The sequence below is a fragment of the Cydia strobilella genome, chromosome Z (genome assembly GCF_947568885.1).
Source record: "Cydia strobilella chromosome Z, ilCydStro3.1, whole genome shotgun sequence".
Lineage (NCBI taxonomy): Eukaryota > Metazoa > Arthropoda > Insecta > Lepidoptera > Tortricidae > Cydia > Cydia strobilella.
Window position 1 is genome coordinate 57,926,763 of NC_086068.1, and position 27,176 is coordinate 57,953,938.

The 27,176-nt window shown below is 38.6% G+C and overlaps 1 protein-coding gene across 1 annotated transcript in view; it reads left to right on the forward strand.

Moving 5' to 3' along the window:
* Window positions 1-26,479, forward strand: part of LOC134755228 (nuclear hormone receptor FTZ-F1 beta) — a 39,344-nt gene extending 12,865 nt beyond the window's left edge. The window contains exons 7-16 of the mRNA XM_063691751.1: window positions 261-399; window positions 4,446-4,576; window positions 5,368-5,579; window positions 7,050-7,186; window positions 9,511-9,588; window positions 10,339-10,563; window positions 11,081-11,217; window positions 22,286-22,401; window positions 22,977-23,131; window positions 23,915-26,479. Coding sequence (XP_063547821.1) covers window positions 261-399; window positions 4,446-4,576; window positions 5,368-5,579; window positions 7,050-7,186; window positions 9,511-9,588; window positions 10,339-10,563; window positions 11,081-11,217; window positions 22,286-22,401; window positions 22,977-23,131; window positions 23,915-24,022 — 1,438 coding nt within the window. The 3' untranslated portion in view covers window positions 24,023-26,479. The remainder of the gene's footprint in view (window positions 1-260; window positions 400-4,445; window positions 4,577-5,367; window positions 5,580-7,049; window positions 7,187-9,510; window positions 9,589-10,338; window positions 10,564-11,080; window positions 11,218-22,285; window positions 22,402-22,976; window positions 23,132-23,914) is intronic.
* Window positions 26,480-27,176: the final 697 nt, after the last annotated feature.

Genomic DNA, 27,176 nt, shown 5'->3' on the forward strand with positions numbered 1-27,176 from the left:
CGAAAGGGATAGTGCCATATATTAGGGACATCATGGTTCGACCCTGAACCGCTGTCAAACTTCGGTTTTGTAGGAAGTTTCCTTTCTGTACGGTAGTACTATTATTGGATAAGGCTTTGTTACATCGTGACCGTGATCGTCGTGCTTGAACGCAGCGCACGCTTCGCCTCGTACCTACGAGTACAAAAAAAAATCGTGCTTTGGCACGTGCTGAAGACCGCTCTTAAACAGGCATTTAAGATTCATTTGTTTCTTTCCAGTGTCTACAGCAGCCCATCGGCCAGTCCGCGAGCGTCGCGGCACTACACCCCGTCTCTTTCTCGCAACAACAGCGACGCATCGCACTCTTCCTGTTACTCTTACAGCTCGGAGTTCTCACCCACGCACTCACCTGTGCAGGTAATACACGCACACACATTCACTTCTTTTAGGTCTAACTTCATGACCCCTTGATCGATCCTACTCATGTTAGAACATGAAATATATATTGATCTCAACTACGGTCTTACCTGATTTCATAAAGATATGAACTACTATACTAATGTTATTGAGAGACAAAGTATAAAAACCCACATGCGGCACTACACTCCGTCTCTCTCGCAACAACAGCGACGCATCGCGCTCTTCCTGCTACTTATACAGTTCGGAGTTTTTATCCAGACACTCACTTGTCCAGGTAATACACTAACAACAGGATGTTGTACAAACTAAAGTAAGCCGCCGCCCCGCCATTTACGCCATTAACGCTCGCACAGTGGCATTGACCGCTGGCATCATCGGCAGGACTGTATAGTATGAATTATCTCAGGTGATTTTTTTCTGGCTCGGGCCCTAATCTGTTAAACAAAACGGATGTTCCTGTTTCTTTTATTCAGTGGTTACACGTCCGTCGGTCCGCCTGTCTGTCCGTCTGTCGCCAGGCTGTATCTCATGAACCGTGATAGCTAGACATTTGAAATTTTCACAGATGTATTTCTGTTGCCGCTATAACAACAAATACTAAAAACAGAATAAAATGAATATTTAAGTGGGGCTCCCATACAACAAACGTGATATACGTTGCTATACAAATGTAGTTGGTCAAAGGACTGTCTCATTTCAAACATAGGAATAGAGAATCATATTATCTTTGTCTTTCACTAGTACTAGCACCCAAAAGAAAAGGATGAGTACAGTTTTTTTCTTATTCACTGCCAATTTGGTTTGACCAACTATAATTGTGGTACTTAACTAGGTTGTCGAACTAATGTACGGGGCTGTACAACGGTCAGATTTTCCCTACTCAAAGCGTCTTGAGTAACTCATGTTGATTGTACTGTCACGCTCCGCGATTGTTATGCCCTTTTGGGTCCTAGCTAAAATGGTTATTCAATGCTCATAGAGAATGTCCAATTTAGCTAGAACTCTAAATGACTCAAAAAACTACACAAATATATAATATTGTCTTCGGTTACCGCGATAGTTACTCATGAAATAAAACTATGAAAACGCATACGCGATATCAATATACGCGATATAATCCGTTTTCATAGTTTTATTTCATACACAAATATAGCTAAGCGATTTTTTATTAATTTAAATAACTATAAAAAAATATTATGTAATTTTTATGCAAAATTGATTCCAGCGATTGGTTTCATTTAAAATATGTTAGATATTAATCGAGGAATGAAAATGCATGAATATTTTAACTTTATTAGGTGCCAATATTATTTTTTAATTCATGTTTGACACAAAATTAATGCTTAAGCGATTTACAATTTTATTTATTTAATTTGTTAAAAATACATGATTTATTTTGCTTATTGCGAAATTCTATTATAAAGATAAAAATAAAGAAATTTAATTGAATTAAATATATACTTCACTGCGATTAGTCCGGGATCCTCATAAGACTACTAGCCTCGGTAGAGAGTATCATTTCGTTCCATTTGGAGTTGAAACTCTAGGTCCATGGGGTCCCAGCGCGCATAAGTTGTTTGCAGAAATCGCGAAGCGTCTGGTTGACGTAACTGGTCGAAGAGCTGGCGGCTATCTCGCACAACGTATCAGCATTGCGATACAGCGGGGAAATGCCGCCAGCATCCTTGGTACAATGCCTCAAGGGCCTATTTTAGATTTAAGCTAGTTATTAATTTCGTTTACGTAGTACCACTGTATATATCTTGTATATAACATTGATTACTGAATAAGACTATAATTATATCTAAAGATCTATGATCTAAAGCGAAAGAGACGAACATAGTATGTTACTAAGCGAAATTATTATTCAGAACCAGGCTAAATTGAGTGCTTGTTACCAATTCCTATACCCACACAATTAGTAAAATAACATAATAACATAATTTTTATACAACCGCAGGAGTTATAATTAGGGCTATCGTTTTTTTGCTCACCAGTTGGCGCCTCTGTTGATGGTGGTCCAAAAGACTAAAGAACAGCTGTCAGTCATTTAAGTGACAAGTGACATTTGACATTTCGAACTATGAAAAAGACCACCATCTACACTAGCGCCCCTAATTCATACGCGTTAGCCCTCATTAATTAATTATATAATATCTCGATGATCGCAATTAATTCTTACGTTACTTTACCCTATCGTTTATTTATAATATTCGTTTAAATTATGAGACAAGCAGAATTAAGAGTCCGGGCCTAGGGGTCTGACACTTCGTTTTCTATTAGTTCTACCAAAGATAGATATTACTCCGTAATAGATGGATACAGTCTAAGGAAAAAACGTGCCTCGAAAATCAAGAAAATTTTATTCTCGTTCAGAGGGCGCTACTAGCTTTGGCCTACTGTCGTATAGATGGCGTTGACGGTTTCGTTTGTTATTTAACAATTTTAACGCATATCAGTCAAAGAACATGGGTCAAAATCATAAAAATAATTAATGCAAATAAAAAAAATCATTTATCCATATTTAAATACATTTTATCGTATTTTTATAAATCTTCATTTTCAGTTTTAAAGTGTGTCGACAGATGGCAGTGAATTTACTGGGGTTACAAAATTTACTATGACAGTACCGCTCTAGTATAAGTTACTCTATGGTTCTACAGTCTGGCAAAAAAGAGTGGAAATTAAAAAGTGGCAACACTGTAGTGTCATCCCGTTTTTGTAGTGTCGTCCCGTTTTTCTTAGATTGATCTGTAAGGGACGACACTACAGTGTGGCCACTTTTTAATTTCTACTCTTTTTGCCTGTATGACAGGTGACCGGTGATCACGTGACGCATTGTAAAGAAAACACTATGTCGGACGCTTCGGCATGGAGCCAGACCGTTCTAATGTGAGTCATCTTTTGACGACCGGTCTGGCCTAGTGGGTAGTGACCCTGCTATGAAGCTGACAGTCCTGGGTTCGAATCCCGGTAGGGGCATTTATTTGTGTGATGAGCACAGATATTTGTTCCTGAATGGATGTTTTCTATGTATTTAAGTATCTGTATACAGGGTGGCTAAAAAATAAGTGCATTCCCGTTGCCAAAGAGGTTTTGGAATTAAACTGAGCAACGTTTACTAAGGGACCAACCACGAAATCGCGAAAAAATAATTTACCCTCCCATAGAAAATGGAACAGCCAAATCTTTTTCCCGGGTTTTCAGGGTTGGTCCCATAGTAAAAGTTGCTCAGTATGATCCCAAAACCTCCCTGGCGACGGGCGACGGAAATGACGTTGTCTGAGTGTGAACACAAGCCTTCTTGAGCTTACCGTGGGACTTAGTCAATTTGTGTAAGAATTCTTATATTAATGTCCTATAATATTTATATAATTTATTTATCTCTTGAAAAGTCAAGTGAGTCAAGTTTACAGTTTATTTGAAGTTCAAAGAATTTTATGTCAGGTGAAATATGATATTATGTCATTGAGCTGACCGTGACTTGTTGGAGACGTGAAGTTATATGACTGTAGTAAACTTATCTATGATTTGTGACTTAAAAAAAAACAGTTTCGGAAAAGTAGTACAACAAATTGAAGCTACAATTTTAACAGGTGATGTAGGTAGATGTGCTGCTGTTTCTATGTGTGAACGGCACGTCTGTACACGCGGCATGTGTCATTGTGTGAGTAAGTCTTAAAAACAGTACTGAGCGGCCGGTAAAGGTCGTCAATCTGCTGTCGCGGGGCGAGGTAATTCGAATCGGGGCGGGGCGGGGCGGTGCGTGGCCGTTCTGTATGATAAAGGAGCTTGCGGCGCTTCGTTTTCTATGGAAAGCATCACGTGATCACCTGTCATGTTATAGAAAAGTAAGCGCCGTAAGCTCCGGCCCGGTCATGGCCCGGTCTAACGTGAGTCATCCTTAATACTATTCATTTCAGTTCTCATCGTAAATACTAGTACCGGCTATCCCTCTGGTACTTAGAATTGTACCAAATATTGCAGGTGCACTACATACGGTCAGAAAATACAGAAAATAACACTACGTTAAACCGTTACAGAGTCGGCATCCGCACGTCCTCTACCGGGAGCAGAACCCCGTGTTCCCCGCTTCGTCGGCCGACGACGAGGATACCGGAGAAGACCGTCTACACCACCACCAGGGCATCAGCAGGCAGCAGCTCATTAACAGGTACAGGGTCGCCATGTAACACATCTACCGGGAACCGAACCCCGTGTTCCCCGCGTCGCCGGCCGACGACGAGGATACCGGAGAAGACCGTCTACACCACCACCAGGGCATCAGCAGGCAGCAGCTCATTAACAGGTACAGGGTCGCCATGTAACACATCTACCGGGAACCGAACCCCGTGTTCCCCGCGTCGCCGGCCATACCGGAGAAGACCGTTTACACCACCACCAGGGCATCAGCAGGCAGCAGCTCATTAACAGGTACAGGGTCGCCATGTAACACATCTACCGGGAACCGAACCCCGTGTTCCCCGCGTCGCCGGCCATACCGGAGAAGACCGTTTACACCACCACCAGGGCATCAGCAGGCAGCAGGTCTACACCACTATGATTACATGCGTTCAGCTAGTTCTACACAAACTAGCTTTGATGTCTCACGCTAGAGCTGTCCAGTTTCGGGCCCAGACGCCCGACACGTCAGTTTTCTATAGAAAGCATCAAGCGATCACCGATCATTTGCCATAAAGCGGGGCATAAATAGACACCACACACAGAGCCCAGCCTTAACCCATCGGTTCTCTTTAACGCGATATTGAGTCAGCTGAGCCAAAACTTCTTCACACCATGCATGAAATAAAGCACTAGTATAATTATGATAGCAGTTTTTTTAAGCACAATTTCTATTTAGTCAATCGCATTGAAGTATAAAAAAAGAAATTAGACTAGTAGGAGAATACCCTATTGTTAGTTGTCGATGTGGACGATGGTATAATCGTCTTTTTTGTCCTACAGCCCCTGCCCCATATGCGGCGACAAAATAAGCGGTTTTCACTACGGCATATTCTCCTGCGAGTCCTGCAAAGGGTTCTTCAAGCGGACCGTCCAAAACAGAAAGAACTATATGTGTCTACGCGGCGGCAGTTGTCCTGTCACGGTCGCCACTAGGAAAAAGTGCCCGGCGTGTAGATTTGACAAGTGCCTTGGCACTGGGATGAAGCTGGAAGGTAAGGGACTAATATCACCGAATGGACCCTACGGTAGACCAGCGCTGGTTTCATAGCTAGCATTATCACAGGGCGGACACGCTAAACATCAAAAATCACTTGCGTTTCTATGTGTGAACGGCACGTCTGTACACGCGTCATGCGTCATTGTGTAAGTTGCTTAAAAACAGTACTAAGCGGTCGGCAAAAGGTCGTCAATCCGCTGTCGCGGGGTGTTCGAATCGCGCGTTCTGTATGATAATACTATTACTTATCCTGTGGCATTATGCTGAGTTGGGTCCATTTCGTGATTCTAACGTTCTGTTTCTCTATAATTGTCACGAATAAATGCATTTTATCTTTATCTAAAATTACTCATGCACTTTCCTTTTCATCGCAATAGTTGACTGATGGATGCTTAAGGAAGCCACGGCTCATGGGAGCCTTGGCAAGTAATCCCAAGAATTGGCGTAGGCACTAGTTTTTACGAAAGCTACTGCCATCTGACCTTCCAACCCAGACGGGAAACTAGGCCTTGTAGGATATACTCCGGTTTCCTTCACCAAAAAACGACTGGTACCAAATGATATATCGTACATAAAACAAGTTTTGGGAACAAATCAAATTATTTTATTAAATATTTTGATTTATGTTTTTTAAGTAGTCACACTACTATACATATATAAATTAAAAACTGTAATAGATGTCATATATTAAAGAAAAAGTGACGAAGCCCTTCAGTGGTGAAGGCCGGATTCGAACCGGCCGGCGGTGGCCGACCGGGATGAACCCCTAGGCCACCCCGCCACGGCGGTGCCCGTCCGAATTTCTCGACTATATGCCATCTTAGTAAGACGGCGTCTTTGACCAGCTCTAAGGGCAAGCAGTGCGCGCTTGCACCTCCTAAACGAACTCCTTACGGATTTACGTTGTAGCGAGAGAGACTGGTGCTGCCATCTATGAACAAGTTTTGGGAACAAATCAAATTATTTTGATTTGTGTTTTTTAAGTAGTCACACTACTATATACATATAAATTAAAAACTGTAATAGATGTCATATATTAAAGAAAAAGCCCCCACCCTAGCCTAGGCACCTAGCCTAGGCCTAGGGCACCGCCGTGGCGGAGTGGCTTAGGGGTTCATGGCGTTAGCCGCGATAGCTAAAGACGCCAGTTCGAACCCGGCTTTCACCACTGGAGGGCTTCGTCACTTTTTCTTTAATATATGACATCTATTACAGTTTTTAATTTCGTACATAAGTTCCGTAAAACACATTGGTACGAGCCGGGGTTTGAACCCGCGACCTCCGGATTGCAAGTCGCACGCTCTTACCGCTAGGCCACCAGGTTACTGAAACGAGAAGCTTACTGAAATTCGGAATTTACAATATGCGGTAAGATGAAAAAGTAATGACGAACATTAGGCGAGGAAATCTTTACTAGTGCTTAAACTTTAAATATGAAATATCTAACAAATTTGTTTGTTTCCAGCCATACGAGAAGATAGAACACGAGGCGGCCGCTCAACGTACCAATGCTCTTACACATTATCAGGAGCAGTGTCGACTGGTTCATTACTCTCCGCGCCCGTGCCTCCTACGTTACGCCACGCCTCGAGCCTCACTTGCGTAAGTTAATTAGCCTCATGCATGAAGTTTATATTTGAATGAAATATGTTTTATTCGGATGTTTGTTACCGTTATATCATGTTACAAATGCATTTCCGTTTTTAAATTACCATTTAATTACTTAAAATTATAAATGAAAAGTACAAAAATTTGCCCGCGAAAAGCTAGTGAGCGAAACGCTCGAAACGCCACGTGACGTCACGCGTTCGACAGATTAGTGTCATTAGTAGCAAACGTCAGTTGGGCCGCCCAACGTGTGACGTCATCACGCTCTGGCGAATTCGCGCCAAAAATTATGAGCGTTTCAACCGCTCAAAAGTTTTCAACATTTTAAATATTTTTTAATAAAATAATGTTAAGGTTTACAAAAGTATTTTTATCATTTCCGGTGTTCCAACGATATAAATTATTAATCCAAAAATAAAAATAAATTCATGCATGGAGCTAATTCATCACAACGAGGCACCTCGCGAGTGCCTCACGAGGCATTACGACCCGACGGGCTCGTGTGAGGCCCGGGCTATACAGACAGATGTTTTATCTGATGTGATCTCGCTAACCTTACATTCTTTATTTATTTCAAGACCATAAAAAGCACCATGAATGCATTTAGCTTGAATCTGGAGCTCAAATGGGCAAGTAACTTTACAGAACCCTACAGTTGTAATGACACTACTATGCTACTAGTGTTGTCCTAATGCAAAGAGAATATATAGGATAGAGGGGTACTGTCATAGTAAATTTTGTAGACACAGTAAATTTACTGCCATCTATTGACACACGATTAAAACTAAAAATATAAAAAATGTATATATGTACTATATATCTGAAAACCTAAAAACAGTTTGTTCAGAATCGATAGGAGAATCGATTGCGCTATATTTTAAGAGGCCGGTGTCGATTTTAGTCGCAAAAATGTAAAATTGATAGATTTAGTCCGTGAAATTTTACACCTTTTGTTACCTAATTGAAATAACAAGTACTGGTTTCTATTAGCACGTCTTCTTATCTTACCTTTTATCAGATCAGTTTTTTGAAAACAGACTCACTAAATTAGTAATGTTTGCTTTTCTGATGGACGTTTAGGTAAACGCGCGTAAAGCACTGATTTTGTCGCTCTTATTTGTAAATTTCGTAAAGTTTGGACTGCTAAACATGGTAATTTTGTATTACACATATCCTGTACTTGACGTTTATCAGACTACATTTTTATTATTATGACCTTGAAGTAGTGTAAATGAAAGTTAGTCGAAATCAATTTTCTAAAGAAATTACTTCAAAACAAGTGACAATTTCTCTGAAAATCGACTTAATTTCAACGTAATTTTGATACTTAAACAATCTACAACATTTGCTGTAACTATACTTATACATCAATTTGTATAATTTACCACCATGATTTTTTGATGAATTTTTAAAAATTGCCCCTTCTCTTCATGCATTACCGATGACACACGCTCGCGACCTCATTATTAAAAGGCAAGATGAGAACACGTGCTAATAGAAATCAATACTTGTTATTTAGATATTACGTAACAAAATGTGTATAATTTCAACGACTAAATCTATCAATTTTACATTTTTGCTCTAAAATCGACTACGGCCTCTTAATGAGGGTAATTTTTATTTTATTTTTATTTTTACATGCTCAGTCTACAAGTTTGTAATGCAACAATATCAATAACTAGCATTTGACACGTTATTTGTCAATGAGCAACACTCTTAACTGGCCATTGGTAAACCTTATCTCGTTGCAGTAAGGTATGCAAATGGTCAGTTAACAGTGTTTACGATGGTAACTAGCAATTGTTTGATGTCATTAAAACGACGAAGTATCTTGTGTAGAATTACCAGTCGAATAGAATTGTTAAGAAAACTAAACAACGATTTTTTTTTTAAATATTTATCGGATTAAAGAATAAATACTCAAGATAAGTTTAAAATAAAAAAAATCTGTTGGGGTGTCTCAGGTTTCCAGTGGCTCAAGTAACACCGTGTATATATGAATTTTTTAATTTGTATTTATTATTTTTATGTGATTTTGACCCATGTTCTATCTTTGATATATGTGTTAAAATCGTTAAAATTGATAACAAACGAATCCGTAGTACTAGAATGAGCCCAATAATGTGCAGATTTGAAAGAATTAGGTTTTCAATATTTATTTTTGAAAACAGCCAATAAGCAGTATTTACTTCCTAGTTTGTTTTTTTATATTTTTTCGTGTAGGTCGTGCCATCCAAGGAGGTTATAAGACTTATAAGTTGAATAATTTTTTGACGAATAAGTATTATTTTCTTAGTGATAGTATTATTTGTTGACAGGTGAACGGCCCCGGCTCATACAGCCGAGGGGAGACCAGCAACAGTCGACTCACGCCGGAGATACCCCCGTTATTGCAGGTAACTTTTGATGTATTTACAACTATAGAGGAAAGGTGGCTAAGATGATCTAAAGCATTATAAATCCTCTAAGATCAAATTAAATTATTTTCTATGAAAATATTTTAATTTGTGGTTTTTCAAGTAGACACACTACTATTTAAACTATAAACTGAAATAAATGTCATATACGAAGGAAAAAATGACCAAAGCCTCCAGTGTCCAGAGCTGGAATCGAACCAGCGTACCCCGTTTACCGGACAGGTGCCTGAACCGCTCGGCTATCCGGTCACGATGGCATGGGTCGCAATTTCCAAGTATATGACAATTCCCGAAGGCTTGTGGCGCCCCCTGGCCATCTCTAAGGTAGAACAGTATGGTTCGACCTTCTATCTGAATCAACTCGGGTGATTACGGGCTAGCGAAGAGAGATGGCGCTGTCAGCTCTGGACACAGGAGGCTTTGGTCATTTTTTCCTTCGTATATGACATTTATTTCAGTTTATCATTATAAATCCATACTTCCATACTAATATTATAAATGCGAAAGTGTGTCTGTCTGTCTGTGTGCCTCTCCACTTCACTTTACGGTCTTCAATATAATTTCTTTTGAAAGGAAAACAATTCGTTTCTAAAACAATGTCTTCTGAGCGTGCGACAAAATATCCCATACACGTGAAAAATATCGAATCTCTGTGCCATGTTTGATCTACAGAAACTATAAGTTGTAAACATACGTAAGTATTATTACTAAATACACGATTCTTCCCAGGAAATAATGGATGTGGAGCATCTCTGGCAATACAACGAGTCGGAGCTGAACCGCCTGGGCAAGTCAACGGGCAGCCCCTCGGCCAACCCTTTACTAGCAGCCTCAGGAATCACGGCCCAGAACTCTAGCCCAGACTTTCTGGCAGATCTGTGCAACATAGCCGATCATAGGCTGTACAAGATCGTCAAATGGTGCAAGAGCTTGCCGCTATTTAAGAATATTTCGGTGAGTTTACTAGATTTAGACCAAAGAGGATATAATAAGATAGAGCGGTACTGTCATAGTAAATTTTGTAACCACAGTAAATTCACTGCCATCTATCGACACACTTTAAAATTAAAAGTGAAGATTTATAAAAATACGATAAAATGTATTTAAATATGGATAAATGATTTTTTTTATTTGCATTAATTATTTTTATGATTTTGACCCATGTTCTTTCACTGATATGCGTTAAAATTGTTAAATAACAAACGAAACCGTCAACGCCATCTATACGATAGTAGGCCAAAGCTAGTAGCGCCCTCTGATCGAGGATCAAATTTTCTTGATTTTAGATTTTGTTAGACCAAGAGAAGTCTGCAACGATTTTGATAGCACACGCAGCGCAAGTGTTATTTTATACGTCATAATTTCATAGAAGTTTGACGTTTAAAATAACCGCCCTAGGCCCGGGCCTACTGGTTAATTCATTCATTCATCGGTTAAAAAAATCGGTTTAATATTATTATTTCCTTTACAGATCGACGACCAGATCTGCTTGCTGATCAACAGTTGGTGCGAGCTACTAGTACTGTCTTGCTGCTATCGCGGTGTGGGGACCCCAGGGGAAGTACGCGTGGGGGGAGGGAGGGGCATCACGCTACACCAGGCTGCCAAGTAAGTTATATGTCTGTCTACACGTCTGCTTACTGATCAATAGTGCGAGCTGCTGGTACTGCAGTACTGCTAGAATGTGGGTACTTCAGGGTAAATGCGGGTGGGGGGGAGAGAGGCATCACGCTACAACAGGCTGCCTAGTAAATACCGCCGTCAATACAGACCAAAACGAACCTTATTTCTACGAGATAAGTTCTTTAAATGAACGGTTAGGTTCGTTAGTGGCGCTGGGTATTCATAATATACGCCCCGCTGTATGAAAATCAATGAGGATATAATAAGAGAGCGGTACTGTCATAGTAAATTTTGTAATCACTGTAAATTCACTGCCATCTATCGACATACTTTAAAACTAAAAATGATGATTTATAAAAATACGTTAAAATGTATTTAAATACGGATAAATGATTTTTTTATTTGCATTAATTATTTTTATATAATTTTGACCCATGTTCTTTCACTGGTATGCATTAAAATTATAAATAACAAACGAAACCGTCAACGCCATCTATACGACTGTAGGCCAAAACTAGTAGCGCCCTCTGAACGAGAATCAAATTTTCTTGATTTTCGAGGCACGTTTTTTCCTTAGACTGTATCCATATATTACGGAGTTATATCTATCTTTGGAATAACATATTGTTAAGTGTCTATTAGTACAGCATTTGCCAAACTATTGGTCGCGATCCATTGGTGGGGTCGCCAGCGAATAAGTATTGAGTGGGCTCTGAAACTACTAGGGCATCTGAGCGTAACAAATAATATTTCACGCCCCCTTTTTAAGACTGCCAATACGTCGGAACCCAATCAACTTTGGGAACCACTGGCCTAAATTAAGAACAATTACTTCCGATTTCCGATTCCAATGACACTAGACTCTGAAACATACTTATATGGGGTATTTTTTTATGAAAAGGGACCTTATGTCGCTGGCGCTTACGCCGCACAGCGTCGCGCGGCATTGCATTTATATCGGAGCATCGTTTATAATGGCGTAAGCGCCATCGACAATAAGGTCGCTTTTTATAGGAAATACCACTTATATTCTTCTAAGGGTGAAAATGAGGATAAAACTCAACCGTAGTATTTTCTATGCTTTTAAATATTGAAAAAATTCGTTTATTGCAGACAACATACATGACCATGAACATCTATGATCTTTATTGCTCTGTGTCACTTTCTATACAGCAATACAGGGTTGTAGAGTAGTTTACTTCGAGAGGGATGGGGCGTGCGGGGTGAAGGCGAAAGCAAAGACTATTTACGATGTAGAAGTCTATTCCAGTCGGCACTAGTTACAATTACACTAAACTATACGACTAAATTTAAATTCAAAATTCCAAAACAAAGTTATAAACAGCATTGTGCAAAACTTCATCTGCTACCTCTCTACATCCGGCGTAATATATCCGACGTAATATATATTATGAAAATTGCTCAGAACCATGTAGACTCATACTCCTGATCTACTAGCCAACTTGAATTTCACAGTCCCCCCACGCATATCCTCTCGCACCAAAAAAACCTTCCATATTCCCTCCGTTCATACTAATTACAGGAAAAACTCCTTCTTTCTAAGAGCTGGTAAGTCTTTCAATCAGCTTTGCAAACATCATGATCTCATCGATCTGTTCTGCGATAGCTTTAGTTCGATACGTAAGCTAAATGACTCAGGACTTTTCCCACTGTTAAGTGTTAACAGTGGAAAAAGTGTTAACTCAACATTGTATCTCTATCCTGTTCCTTTTTCTCTCTTTTGTTCTTCTTGTTAACTGTTTAAACCAATTTTCCTTCTCTAGTAAGATTAGTAAAGTATATTTATAAGTTAGTAAGTATTATTAGTTGTAATTTCGCACACCATGCATGGTAGTGCCTTTATACCAATATTTAGGCGGGATAAAAAAAGACGCGGGGAGATATGTATGGGAGCCCTCAAGACACCAGAAGGGGATTGAATATTAAGTGGACTGTATCTAAAATTAACAAGAAGTACTTGTTTGACGCTTAAAATTAAGGGTGTTAGAAGAAATGCCTGCGCACATACCTTTGGAGCTCGTTGTGTGTCTCTTCGGCTGGCCAGCACTTCATAAAACTTTCACCAAGACTTCAGCGTCAATCACGTGTATCACTTTCACTCCAGTTCAATAGTTTTTGCTAGTTTTCACACATTTTGATTTATTCAAATTAGAGACGATGCTGTTAGTCAAGCATCAATTCGGGAACTGACTTCGCCAAGATGGCGTCTCATATAAGTGCCGTAAAACGAGACGGCGATACGGCTTTGTGCGCGTTGGCAAGGGATAGGTAGCTTGGAAGGGTTTAGAGCGTTTTCACAAGTACCTACATTTTTAAAGTATTAAGAAAAAAAATAGCTACCTTAAACAAAAAATATCAAATTTGAAACTCAACATCCCCCCGGCCTTGAAGGAACCCTTCAAAGAAAAGGAAGGGGAGAGCAAAAGTGCTCAAACTATAATAATATAATCGCGGCATATGGTCATTGTGCCAAGTTACTTGCTAAGTTCGTAATAAAAATTCAAACAAAAAAATTACCTAACACAAACCAAACCAAAGAAAAAAGGTTTAAATAACAAAGCACAACAATCGTGCTAATAACTAAGTAAGTTACGTAAAACGCAAGAATAAGCTAAGCTAACTTAAGTATTATATTTAATTGGTCTATATTAGACGTGAACTAAACCTAAGATTCTTAACTAAACATAAGACTACTATTGAGTCGGTAACGGACATAACCGTATGACGGGACGTTTATACGTTCCAGTCTTCGTCTTAACTTCCGCCACGCGTACGACTCCGTCTTGGCTATTAGGATAGACGTTGGTTATGATTCCTAATGGCCATTGTAAAGGCGGGGCGTTATCAACGCTTAATATTACTACGGTACCAATTTTAATTGGATTTGAGGGAGTATTCCACTTTTCCCGTTGCTGCAAATTATGTAAATACTCCGATTTGAATCTCTTCCAATACGACTGCACTAGCGAGTCCATTAATGAAAACCGAGACAGTAAGTCGGGGCGTTCATCAGATAAATCAGCCGCGGGTAAAAATTCCAACGGAGACGTGGTCAAAAAATGAGAAGGGGTAAGCGCGAGCGGTTCGGAAGGGTCCGAGCTTAAAGCATACAAAGGTCGACTGTTGAGCAAAGCTTCTACCTGAGTAAGGACGGTTTCCATCTCCTGAAAGGTTAGGATCTGCTTTCCTATGACTCTAAACAGTAAGGTCTTAGTGCTTTTTATATTAGCTTCCCATATACCTCCGAAATGGCTAGCGGTAGGAGGATTCATTTTCCAAGTGATACGATGTTTCGCGAGCTCGTCGCTGAAAGACTTATAGTAGTCGTCCGATTGTAAAACATCGTGAAGCTCTTTAAAATAAGCTTTTGCGGATACGAAATTCGTCCCGTTATCCGAGTAAACAAAATTACAGGGACCTCGTCGCGATAGAAAGCGCTTGAAAGCGTCTATAAAACATGCAGAAGTTAGATTTGAGGCCAATTCTATATGAACGGCTTTAGTTACAAGGCAAATAAAAAGGCATATATAAGCCTTAACGCTGCGTATGCCGCGCTTCCGGTAAGGAGTAACATACAGGGGTCCAGCAAAGTCTATACCTGTATGCATAAAGGCTTTGCATTGCTCTAAGCGACATTTCGGCAAATCTGACATAAGAGGAAAAGTAGGTCTAGGGTTCAACCTAAAACAACGGTTACATTTTTGAGTGCGGTGCCGAACAATGCGACGCGAGGAAATAATCCAAAATTTAGTTTTTAATATTGCAACTAAATGCTGAGGCCCTGCATGCAGGTTTTTGCGGTGATAGAAATCAATTATTAATTCTACTATATGACCTTTTTTAGGTAGAATTATAGGGTGCTTAGATCCATAATCCAGCGATGAGTTCGATAAGCGACCTCCAACGCGTAAAATCCCATCAGAAAGGAAAGGAAACAGTTTCTGTAACTTTAGCGAGCATTTACGTCCTTTAGAAATGGACTTGATGTCAGCTGAGAAGTGTGCATCTTGTACCGCTTTTATAATTTTAAGTTCAGCGGTATTTAGGTCATTAGCGGTAATTACATCATTTCGCGGTAGCTTCTTCAGAAAACGAAGCACATAAACAGTAGTTCGAAGAAGTTTGTTCCAAGTAGAACAACGGAGGGCGAGCGTTAGTAGAGGATGTTCAATTTTAGTAACCTCCGTGGTCACGTGGGACAAGGTTTTCTCCTCGGGCAGGTGCGACCGATTCGGAACGAATCTTTGTATAGGCCAACACTCTGTAGGTTGTGATAACCAAGCGGGCCCTTTAAACCAAAGCTCATGCTGGAGCAATTGGGAAGGAGTAAGACCACGTGACACGCAGTCACCGGGGTTTTGCGAGCCTGCAACGTGATATAAGTTGTCAGGTGAAATATTGGTTTGAATTTGCGAAATGCGATTCGCAACGTAAGTGTCAAATCTATGTGGAGAGGCGACCGACCAACATAAGGCGACCTCTGAGTCTGAAAATGCAAAAATATTATTTATTTTATGCCTATTCGACATGGTGTCGTGAACTTCCTTAAGAATTTTAGAAAGAAGTAATATCCCGCAAAGTTCCAAACGAGCAAGAGTAATTTTAGGTTTAGCGGAAGCTACTCTCGATTTCGAACAAAGCAACGTGACCACAGGCGGCTCGTTGCCATTCACGACGTGGGAATATATTACGCACCCATATGCGGATTCGCTGGCATCGGAAAAACCAACCAACGAAACTTGAGACCTCATCTCAATGCCTAAATGTCGAGGAAAACTAAGGCGAGATATTTGCGGTAGCTCGGCTAAATATTGTTGCCACTGCTTAACAATATGCGAGGGGGGCTCTTCGTCCCAATCGATAGAAAGAAGCCAAAGCTGCTTAATTATCAATTTGGCGTACAAAATAACTGGGCCGACGAGTCCTAAGACATCGTACAGGCGTGCGGTAGCCGAAAGAATGGCGCGCTTGGTACAAACGGACGGAGGACTCGAGATATCAAAAACAAAGCTGTCTCGTGCAGGTAACCATTTCAAACCTAAAACCTTAAAGGTACTTCCATCGTCGAAGGAAATAGATTTAGATTGTCGGTGCGACTCAGGTATGTGTTCGAGCAATTCGCGTGAATTGGAAGACCATTTGAGTAAATCAAATCCACCTGCTTTGAAAAGGGCGATCAATTCGTCTGCTATCTTAACAGCTTCCTCGGGTGAAGAAGCAGAAGAAGCAAGGTCGTCCATGTAGACATCTCTTTCGAGCACAGAGGCTGCATTCGGCCAGTTGTGCCGCTCATCGGCCGCTAACTGACGTAACGTCCGAATTGCCAAAAAGGCTGAAGGTCGAAGTCCAAACGTCACTCTCGTGAACGTTAACACTTCGAGCGGGTCGGTATCAGAAAACCGATATAAAATCCGTTGGTATTTGCGGTGCGAAGGGTTCACATAAATGCATAAGTACATTTGTTTTACATCAGCGAAAAATGCTGTTTTATAAATGCGCACATTTAATAAAATGTGAAAAATATTAGCCAGTAGGTTACATCCGGTATGTAAAATATCATTTAAAGATAAACCTGTATCTGTCCTTGAACTTCCGTCTAGGACAGGTCTCACTTTTGTACTTATTTTATCGCTGCGTAATACAGGGTGGTGCGGTAGATAAAATCCACGAGTATTAGATTCGTCATCAGTTGACGCGCGGGTGAGTATACCTTTATCAAGATAGTCGTGAATAACTTCGTCGTATCCAGACTTAAGATCAGGATTTTTAGCGAATTTCTTTTCTAAAAGTAAAAAACGCCTTTTTGCGGTATTAAAGGAATCGCCCAATGTCTGAGGATTGTCTTTAAACGGAAGGTCCACCGTATAACTGCCGTCAGTATTACGGACAGTGGTAGAAGTGTAAATATTTTCACATTTTTGATCTTCTGGACTCAAAAAGGTACGCGAAGGTATCTCTTCTACTGCCCAAAAGTTCTCAACGAGCCTATGAAGCGGATCGCTAGTAAACGCGCAAAGCGTGCGAGAAGCGGTGGGCGGGTTAGCTATAGCGGCGTCACCCATTATTACGTACCCTAAGGTCGTTTCTAGCGCGGTAGGTATTGTAGGATCCGAACTCTCAATTTTCCTAGACAGCAATATTTTGCAATAAATATTAACCCCTAAGAGTATATCTATGGGTCCAGGTTCCGAGAAGCCACCGTCGGCGAGCGGTAAGTTGCGAGCAAAATCAATAACCTCTTTATTTACGCGCGAGTCGGGTAACTGTGAGGTTATGCGATTTACTATCAACGGACGGATCGAATATTTATGTGAATCATCTAATAAAGATGAAAAGGTGAGCGCGGTATTGCCCTTTGTCTCGAGAGCTATTTCTCCCAAGCCAGAGGCTTCAGTAGCGTGTAGCGGTTTATTTATAGCAAGCGCAAGGCGATTGCAACAGGCGACAGTAATATAATCCGACATTGATCCCGGATCAATTAATGCGCGAAGGATATGCGTGCGGTTTAAGGAATCAATAACCTTAATTTTAGCGGTTGCGAGTAAAGCGGTAGTTAGGCATGGACCACTATTGTCCTTACATGCCATCGTGCGGATGGACGCGGAAATTACCTCACGAGGAGGCGGCAAGCTATTTTCGACCTTAACTGCGGCAATTGCAGGGTCTATATTAGCTTGAGCGGGGTTATCGGCCCGTACAGCTGAAAAGGCTGGGGTCGAGTCATAAGCGGTAGCGGGTGCGGGAGTAACAACATTATTTGTTATTGCGGGAAAACAATTATTAGAAGCGGGTGCGGATACCACTGCACTAACGTTGCAGTGAGATTTCTCTTTCGTATTAAAATGTAACATCGTATGATGTCTTAACGAACAATGAGAACAATGATGCTTGGAAGTGCAAGCTAATGTCTTATGTTTCACACTTAAGCAGTTATTGCAACAAGAGTTTGATTTTATGAAGTTGAACCTATCGTGCGGTGTCATTTTACTAAAAGATTGACATGAATATAAATGCTCATGTTGTTTATTTTTACACAATGAACATTTATCGCTGGCGCTTGTGCTATTGGCCGCATCTGTGTTTACAAACGACTTAGTTTTTTGTAACAAGTGTTGTTTAGCAGAATTATCAACCGGTTTATTAATTGTCGCATTTGGCGAACGAGATAAAACTTTATTTTGTTCTTTAACAAATTCAATCAAATTTTGATAAGAGGGGATTTTCTCTTTGCGGTATGTAATTTCGAACAATTTAATTGTATCGGAATCCAACTTTTGTAGCGCTAAATGTAAAAGCATGAAGTCGGTTAAGTCATTCAGGTGCAACTGCTTAAGGGCTTCTACAGACGAGTTAAATTTATTTATAAATAAATCCAAGCCGGCGGCGTTGGTTGCGGTTAATTGTTTAAATGTTAGCAGCTGATTCAAATACGCTGATGCTAACGAACGTGGATCATCGTATTTTTGTATTAATGCGTTCCAAATTATTGGATAATTTTCTGCGGTTGTGGGCAAGCCGGAGCAAACATTTGCTGCATTGCCAGTTAATTTGCCAACTAAATAGTACACCTTTTCGCTGTCAGTCAGCGATGCGTTTTCGTGAATAATACTTTTAAACTGTTGGTAAAACAAAGGCCAGTTTTTGACATCTCCGTCAAAAGAAACTAACTCCAATTTAGGCAGGCGGCATTTTGGTTTCGACGAATTTGTCGGTTCAGAGGGAACCTTGGATTCGTTATCTATCAGAACTTGCTTGATATAACAATACATTTCCTCAAAGGCCGTCCATGACTCGTAATCTATTTCTGAGTCAGGATGCAATTGTAATTGCAATAAATTATATGACTCCAAAACGGCTTCGTAATCTTCACGCAATTTATCTAAATTTAATGCACTCGTGTGAAATGGCCTATATTGAGTAGCATCGGTTTCCGCCTTATAAGCAAGTTCCAAGATGTTTTCTACGCGCTTGTATATAACATCGCGCCGAACTGTATAGAGGGCAAGCTGATTTTTGTTTGTATCGCTATGAGCGTCCTCGCTGCCTTTTCCATTCTTTGTTTGTTTTGTCATTCTTATTGGGTATGAATAAGTTTTGCAATAAAACTAAATTAAAACGTCGTAAATAAATAGTGTACCTACGAGTTATTTGTATGCAGGTGTAGTGTACTATTTAGTATAGGAATTTGACTAAACGTATTTATGTGAATGGAATATAATATATGCGGTTTAAATAAATGAGTTCCCTTTAAAAATAGGTATACCTAACGAATACAAGCCGCGAGTCAACGACGTTATATAGCGAACGGAATATTTTTCTACCCGAAATATTTGAGCGAGCGGTGTGACGTTAACTGTGCCGTGGAACGTGCAATCGTATAGGTGCGAAACGAGCGGAATAAATGAACTAGCCGAACAAATCCGAACTATCACGAATGAATTGAAATAATTAGTTAGACTATTTCCAAGATGGCTAACAATTATGGAATGTGAACAAAGAAAAAGTGGAACACGTGTATATGTATGTTTGTCATAAAATTAAAATAAATTAGGAAATAACCTACGATCTGTCGTGTTTAGCAACGCGGAGCGGAAACAAAACGAAATAACTGCCGATGCGGGAGATATAATAGGATAAATGACAGTATATTTCAGTTACGTAAACACAATGACCATATAGTTAGCGGTATATTTATGACAAATGGATATAGATCCGGCTCGAATGGATCAAAAAATATGGTAGTGCCTTTATACCAATATTTAGGCGGGATAAAAAAAGACGCGGGGAGATATGTATGGGAGCCCTCAAGACACCAGAAGGGGATTGAATATTAAGTGGACTGTATCTAAAATTAACAAGAAGTACTTGTTTGACGCTTAAAATTAAGGGTGTTAGAAGAAATGCCTGCGCACATACCTTTGGAGCTCGTTGTGTGTCTCTTCGGCTGGCCAGCACTTCATAAAACTTTCACCAAGACTTCAGCGTCAATCACGTGTATCACTTTCACTCCAGTTCAATAGTTTTTGCTAGTTTTCACACATTTTGATTTATTCAAATTAGAGACGATGCTGTTAGTCAAGCATCAATTCGGGAACTGACTTCGCCAAGATGGCGTCTCATATAAGTGCCGTAAAACGAGACGGCGATACGGCTTTGTGCGCGTTGGCAAGGGATAGGTAGCTTGGAAGGGTTTAGAGCGTTTTCACAAGTACCTACATTTTTAAAGTATTAAGAAAAAAAATAGCTACCTTAAACAAAAAATATCAAATTTGAAACTCAACAATGCACTTTACGCAGTTTCTATCTGTGGAAACTTGTAATTGGCTCACTGCTTCTATGTTATTACCTAACGTGTTACTTCAGCTGTAAGTTTTCCTAATAAATAAAATAAAATAAAATAAATAAATAAAAATGTCTAGTAATTTATTAATTTTATTGTAAAGGTGTGCGGATATTATGTTAAACTGTGAGCTAGCAAATGAGGTTCTAGTTTTAGATGGATTAGCTATATTGACGATCAACCTTTTCTTTGGTATCGTACAAGGGTATTGTTGGGTATCGTAGTGTTTCGACCCGAAAAAATCATGACGTTTGATTTTGCGATATTTAAGAGCAAGCCATTTGACGTAAACCACATTTTCAACTGCTCACATGCACAAGTACTACAAAATGGTTCATTTCATAATACTACTATAGTCATCTCGTGGGAGCACTTTGAACTACAGTTTATATAGGAATTGGCAAAGATAGATATAACTCCGTAATAGATGGATACAGTCTAAGGAAAAAACGTGCCTCGAAAATCAAGAAAATTTGATTTTCGTTCAGAGGGCGCTACTAGCTTTGGCCTACAGTCGTATAGATGGCGTTGACGGTTTCGTTTGTTATTTAACAATTTTAACGCATATCAGTGAAAGAACATGGGTCAAAATCATAAAAATGATTAATGCAAATAAAAAAAATCATTTATCTATATTTAAATACATTCTATCGTATTTTTATAAATCTTCATTTTTAGTTTTAAAGTGTGTCGACAGATGGCAGTGAATTTACTGGGGTTACAAAATTTACTATGACAGTACCGCTCTAGTATAAGTTACTCTATGGAATTGGCTATTTCCTATTTTACATTAATCTTGATTTGCACATTCGTTATGTTTGCATAAAAAACTAGTCAACACATAACATAAGTTACACAAGGTTTTAGAATTTTAAAGCTACGGGAAAGTAAAAATATGTCCAATGCTATCCTCGAATTCGGGGCCTACTAGCGCCATCTAGTAGCCTTCATGTGAACAAAAATTGCTTATTATTTATTTGAGAAAGTGTCGCGTTACAGAGTGTAACCACCGTTCATACTCTGCGAAGTGACTTAATAGGTCATACCGAGAAACTTTTATTATGGGACCAATGCCGAAATCGCGAAAAATGTTTTGGCTGTCTCATAGAAATCTGCGGGATCACATCAGCCGGAATGTATGAAACAGCCAATTTTTTTTCGCGATTTCGGCATTGACAAACCTAACCTAACCCATCTATAGGATAACATGAGGAAAATCCTGAAAAGTTTACGGTTTCAAAATTATGACTAATGATAATATGACAATCATTACATTATGACTTTTAATCAAAGATAGATAAAACTCCGTAATAGATGAATACAGTCTAAGGAAAAAACGTGCCTCGAAAATCAAGAAAATTTGATTCTCGATCAGAGGGCGCTACTAGCTTTGGCCTACTGTCGCATAGATGGCGTTGACGATTTCGTTTGTTATTTAACAATTTTAACGCTTATCAGTGAAAGAACATGGGTCAAAATCATAAGAATAATTAATGCAAATAAAAAAAACATTTATCCATATTTAAATACATTTTATCGTATTTTTATACATCTTCATTTTTAGTTTTAAAGTGTGTCGATAGATGGCAGTGAATTTACTGTGGTTACAAAATCTACTATGACAGTACCGCTCTATCTTATTATATCCTCTTTGCCTTCAATAGTTGCTGACCTTTAGCCATCTGTTTCCAGATTGGGTCTGACTCCGTGCATAGAGCGTATGCTGAGCTTCACGGACCACCTCCGACGGCTGAGGGTCGATAGGTACGAGTACGTGGCGCTCAAGGTCATCGTGCTGCTCACGTCAGGTAAAGATGAAGTCCTTATTAAGAACAAAATAAATTACTTTCTATGTAGGTATATAGTGGAAGACCCAAAACCACTTGGCTGGCTACTAAAGGATAGAATAGATCATAATAGAATATATTTTATTTGTAGTAATTGTACATCGTCATATTCAAAAAAATATTTAGAATTTGACAATATGTAAGGACTTGCTGATTGAAACAACGACATATTGGAAGTGTTCTTTATTCTCTAAAGCGCTATCCTACTCTAACATTGTTGTTTTTACATATATCTATCCTTATCACTCTTACGGGGTTATCACATATCGATTGTGAGTATTATGGTTCGACCTGAATATCGACTTTGCCCTTACATGCCCTTTGAAATTTAATTTGAAAAGAATATTTATATTATTTTAATTTTTAAATTTCACATCTCTATTACCCTTACAAATATAAGTGGTCTAGTTGTCAGAAGTCAGGGCGTTAGCCGCTTAGCCGCGGCGCCACGGCTACCGGTGGACTTGGCCACATTTTCTTTGTTGTATGATATCTATTTCAGTTTATAAGTTCACTAAGAATTTATTGTCTTTCAGACGCCCCAGAGCTAAGAGAAGCGGAGAAAGTCCGCGCCTCACAAGAGAAGGCGCTAGGTGCGCTACAGGCCTACACGGCGTCGCACTCGCCAGACACGCCTGCCAAGTTTGGCGAGCTGCTGCTGCGTATACCGGAGCTGCAGCGCACCTGCCAGGTAAATCAGTCAAAGTTACACTCGGGGACATTTCCGGTGAACCTTCAAGGCAAAATTGCATCCACCAAACGCGACGCCAAACCCTTTAAGCTTTAGGGATTCACCGATGCTCCAAAGCTGGATTAATATGCACTCCAGCTTTGTAAATTATAACTGGTAACACACTCCGGATTGCGTTGTCTTAATTAGCATTTATTATCTATTGAATATTTTTTGTGTTTTTAATTTATAAAATTTGACAAATGTGAATACTTGTAATTTTAATTGTAATAATTGTAATATTAATTATTATTGAATTTTTAATTTAAATTATTTAATTTGAATTGTATTGTATTGAATTGTATTGTGTTGAGTTTTAATTATTTGTTGCATTTTCTAGTCAAAAATGATGATAATTTGTGGTGATATGTTAGATTTATAAGGCTCATCCGGTGTGTCAGCCCTAAGTTAGCTCCTAGTCATTAGTTAATTTGCATGTTAAGTTGTTTTGTAATAGCACTAACATTATTTTTATTAGCTATGTAAGTTACTAACACATATGGGTGTATTAGGCCTGAAATAAATGACAATTTAATTTAATTTAATTTAATTTAATTTAAGCGCCGGGCCGGGCGGGCGGGTGGTGATTATGACGATGTTCTAAATTACGACACAAAATTACTACAGTAATTATTACAGTTTAAAATGTTATTTTTACAAAGCAAATGCCACACAAAATTGAAAAGCCAAGTAGCGTATTGCCTAAGTTTTTTAGCGAACTTAATAAAACCTCTCCCATTTCAGTTCTTCATGCAAGTTGGCAAAGAAATGTTGAACCCGGCGAACAAAAGCAAAGACGGCGACGGACCCAGCTTCAATCTGCTGATGGAGCTGCTAAGGGGAGACCACTGACAGTACACTGGTATTTGCTCAATATAGGACCCCAACGGTGTACATACATGTACGAGTTTTGAGGCGAAAATCGTATGCGTTCATTTCGAGTAGTTTATGCTATTTTAAGGGTCCCCGGCAAGCTCGATTCTCCATACAAACGTAGTTACGCTCTCATTTTAAAACGAGTAGCCAGTTTGCTCTAAAACTTTGTACGTACAATAGGAGAAGGTCTATGTATGTAATTAGTTTATGTAGCTTCAGATACCATAGTTAAAAAAATACAGCGAATTTAAGGTTTTCATACAAAACTTGTTTTTGCTCTATTTCGTTTGTTTTATAAACTGGAGCTATATAAACTAATTACAGACCTAGATACAATCATCCATATGTGCAAAGTTTCATTACAATCGAATACGTAGTTTTAAAATGACAACGAAACTCCGTTTGTATGGGAAGGTGGAATTCGGCCGAGCTTGCCGGGGACTTAAGGTTTTATTTAGGTATTTATAATCGTGTGATTTTCGGAGAGACCAGCGGGCCTACGAAAATCGAAATTTCGTTGTCTGCCTCTCTATCGCCCTCACGTATTGGAGCGATAAAGAGAAAAGTAAAAATGTGCCGGAGTAATTTATGGGGTGATAAAGACGCGTCATCATTTCAATACATTATTTAAGTTTCATTAGCGTTTTCCATAAACAATTGTCATTCGGCTAGATCCTTAGGTCTCAATTTTTAAGCACGGATAGTACTGAGACCCGTTCGTTTTGACAACCAGTAATACTTGAGTAAATCTGTAAAATTATCAAAGTAAGTTTCACGAAAGTTTTAATTCAATTGTACTTTATCTAATACACATCTTCTCGCGTTCTAATCGTAACTTAATTGCAAGAAACTCGTACCAAATGGCCGATAAAATAATTTTTTTAACGCCATTCGAGAACCATTTGTGACGTTTTCAACTAAAAGGTACCACATTGTCGGTTGTAAATAAGTACCCTTTTCGTTGAAAACGGCACATTTACAAAATGTTAGCGCTTTTACAATTACGTAGTTATTGTAAGTATCCGATGGATGTTTTGTAATTGTAAAAGTTTTTTTGTTCTTATTTACTGACAATTTGGTTTGATCAACAAATTTTTGTTGTTATTTTTTCCGTTAGCCAGGAGACAATAGTAAATAGTGTGTTAGAAATGATGTATCGCACGAGAATAACATGATTAGTAAATATTATGACCTTAAATAGAATAAAATTACTACTAGAGAAATGCATATTTGTGGTCTTAAAGTGTGACCCAGGAGACGAAATTGTGGCAACGAGCGATAAAAAAGTTAATTGTCCCAATTTATTACTTGAAATTGCCATTGACAATCGCATCACACGGAATGTGTGAAATTAGTTGTAGCCATGTTGTAAAATAGATATATGGCGCTATGTACATATATGTGAAAATAAAATAATGATATTTTGGTAAACTTTAAATGGATACTCGTATGTTTTGATACGTATATAATATTAAGCTATCTGCTGCAATATGTCTGGTGAAATTGAATATTTACATATATCTATTTATTAAGTGCCATACGTGTAAGAATATATTTGCCAAAACCTTAAAGAATTCTGGCGTGTATAATCATTTGTATGACAGTATAGAATAGATGGTAGTTTAAGTAATAACTATGTAGTAGACTTACAAAAAGATTTTTTTACAAGTCGATAACCACTTTCTATTTTACTTAAAATAACTCGGTTTTTCATCACAAAAACAAATTATCGTATCAAAAATTACCTAAAGTGGCCAGCGTATACCAACTTTTAATTAGAATGGCATCTATTACTTAATCTTTAAGTTCTAATGATGCTTTTATCCTTTCAGCCCTTTAACTTTCCTTGAGGTTTATATTAGAGTGAATACAATATACTATCACGTATCTTATATGACTCATCACATCTATAAAATATTAAAAACACGTATTATTTATCTAAGTATTAACTAAAATTTATATTTCTTTCAGTATTATTTCGCAATGCAAAGATTTATAAAAAGAAATCCTGTTACATTATATTTTTGCATTATAGATATTTTCTATACATTTGTTATGAGGAAATTTGGCCAAATAAGGTATTTTTTGTTATTCAATGAGGTTAACATTATTATTTGGACCAAAGCTTACATTTTACTACAATATCTACATTTTTCGTAATAAAATTCGTTCACCTGTCATGAAACATTCTAAACATTTCGTTAGACCTTAAACACGCAACGACAACAATAAACGATTGTTTTTTATTTTATTTATCTTGTATATGTATAAGGTTCGAAAAATGACAAATTTCTAGAGCTCATACACAAAACTTTTGTTTAAGATGTTAGGAATACGCCTAACTTCTATATACGGTAGGTAGGTAACATGTTTTAAATAATTCTACGTGTTTTTTTTGTGAGCGTCAGGATGGCGGGTGGACCAATATTTATACGAAATATTTATAAACATATTGTACCTTTAGTGTACCTCAGTGTACCTTTAATAAAAACCAGTGTACCTCTCTCTAAAACGAGATATTTAACAAAAAAAGGTCCACCCGATTCTGACGTCAGGTTGGCGGGTGGACCTTTTTTGTTAAATATCCCGTTTTAGAGAGAGGTACACTGGTTTTTTATTAAACACTGAGGTACACTGAAGGTACAATATGTTTATAAATATTTCGTTGAAATCGCAGAGGCCTACCCGCCATCCTGACGCTCACGTTTTCTTCCGGTAGGTAAAAGACATTTGTAGTCAACACTTCAACAGAAGTTATTCCGCTTAACTGCCGATTATTATTAAACATTTAAATTATAGTCATTGATGTATAAATGTGGTAGCTATTACGTATATATCAAATATATATAAGTGTATATCAAATAGTATTTGGTCATTCAGTTTATTGAATTGTATGTTTTGTAAAGGAATACTAGTAATAACATGCCTTCCTTTTTGTATGACTTTAGTTAAATAACGGGCACACTCTATGTATGCATTTTATACGGGAAATAGGCAATATGTCTATCTAACTTAAAAGCATCTTGCCCTCGCATTTTTAAAGTAATACTAGACTAAGTAAAATAGCATATATTTTTTGCAAAAATGGCGCGATAACCTAATCATATCATACAGCAATATCTTTGTGCAT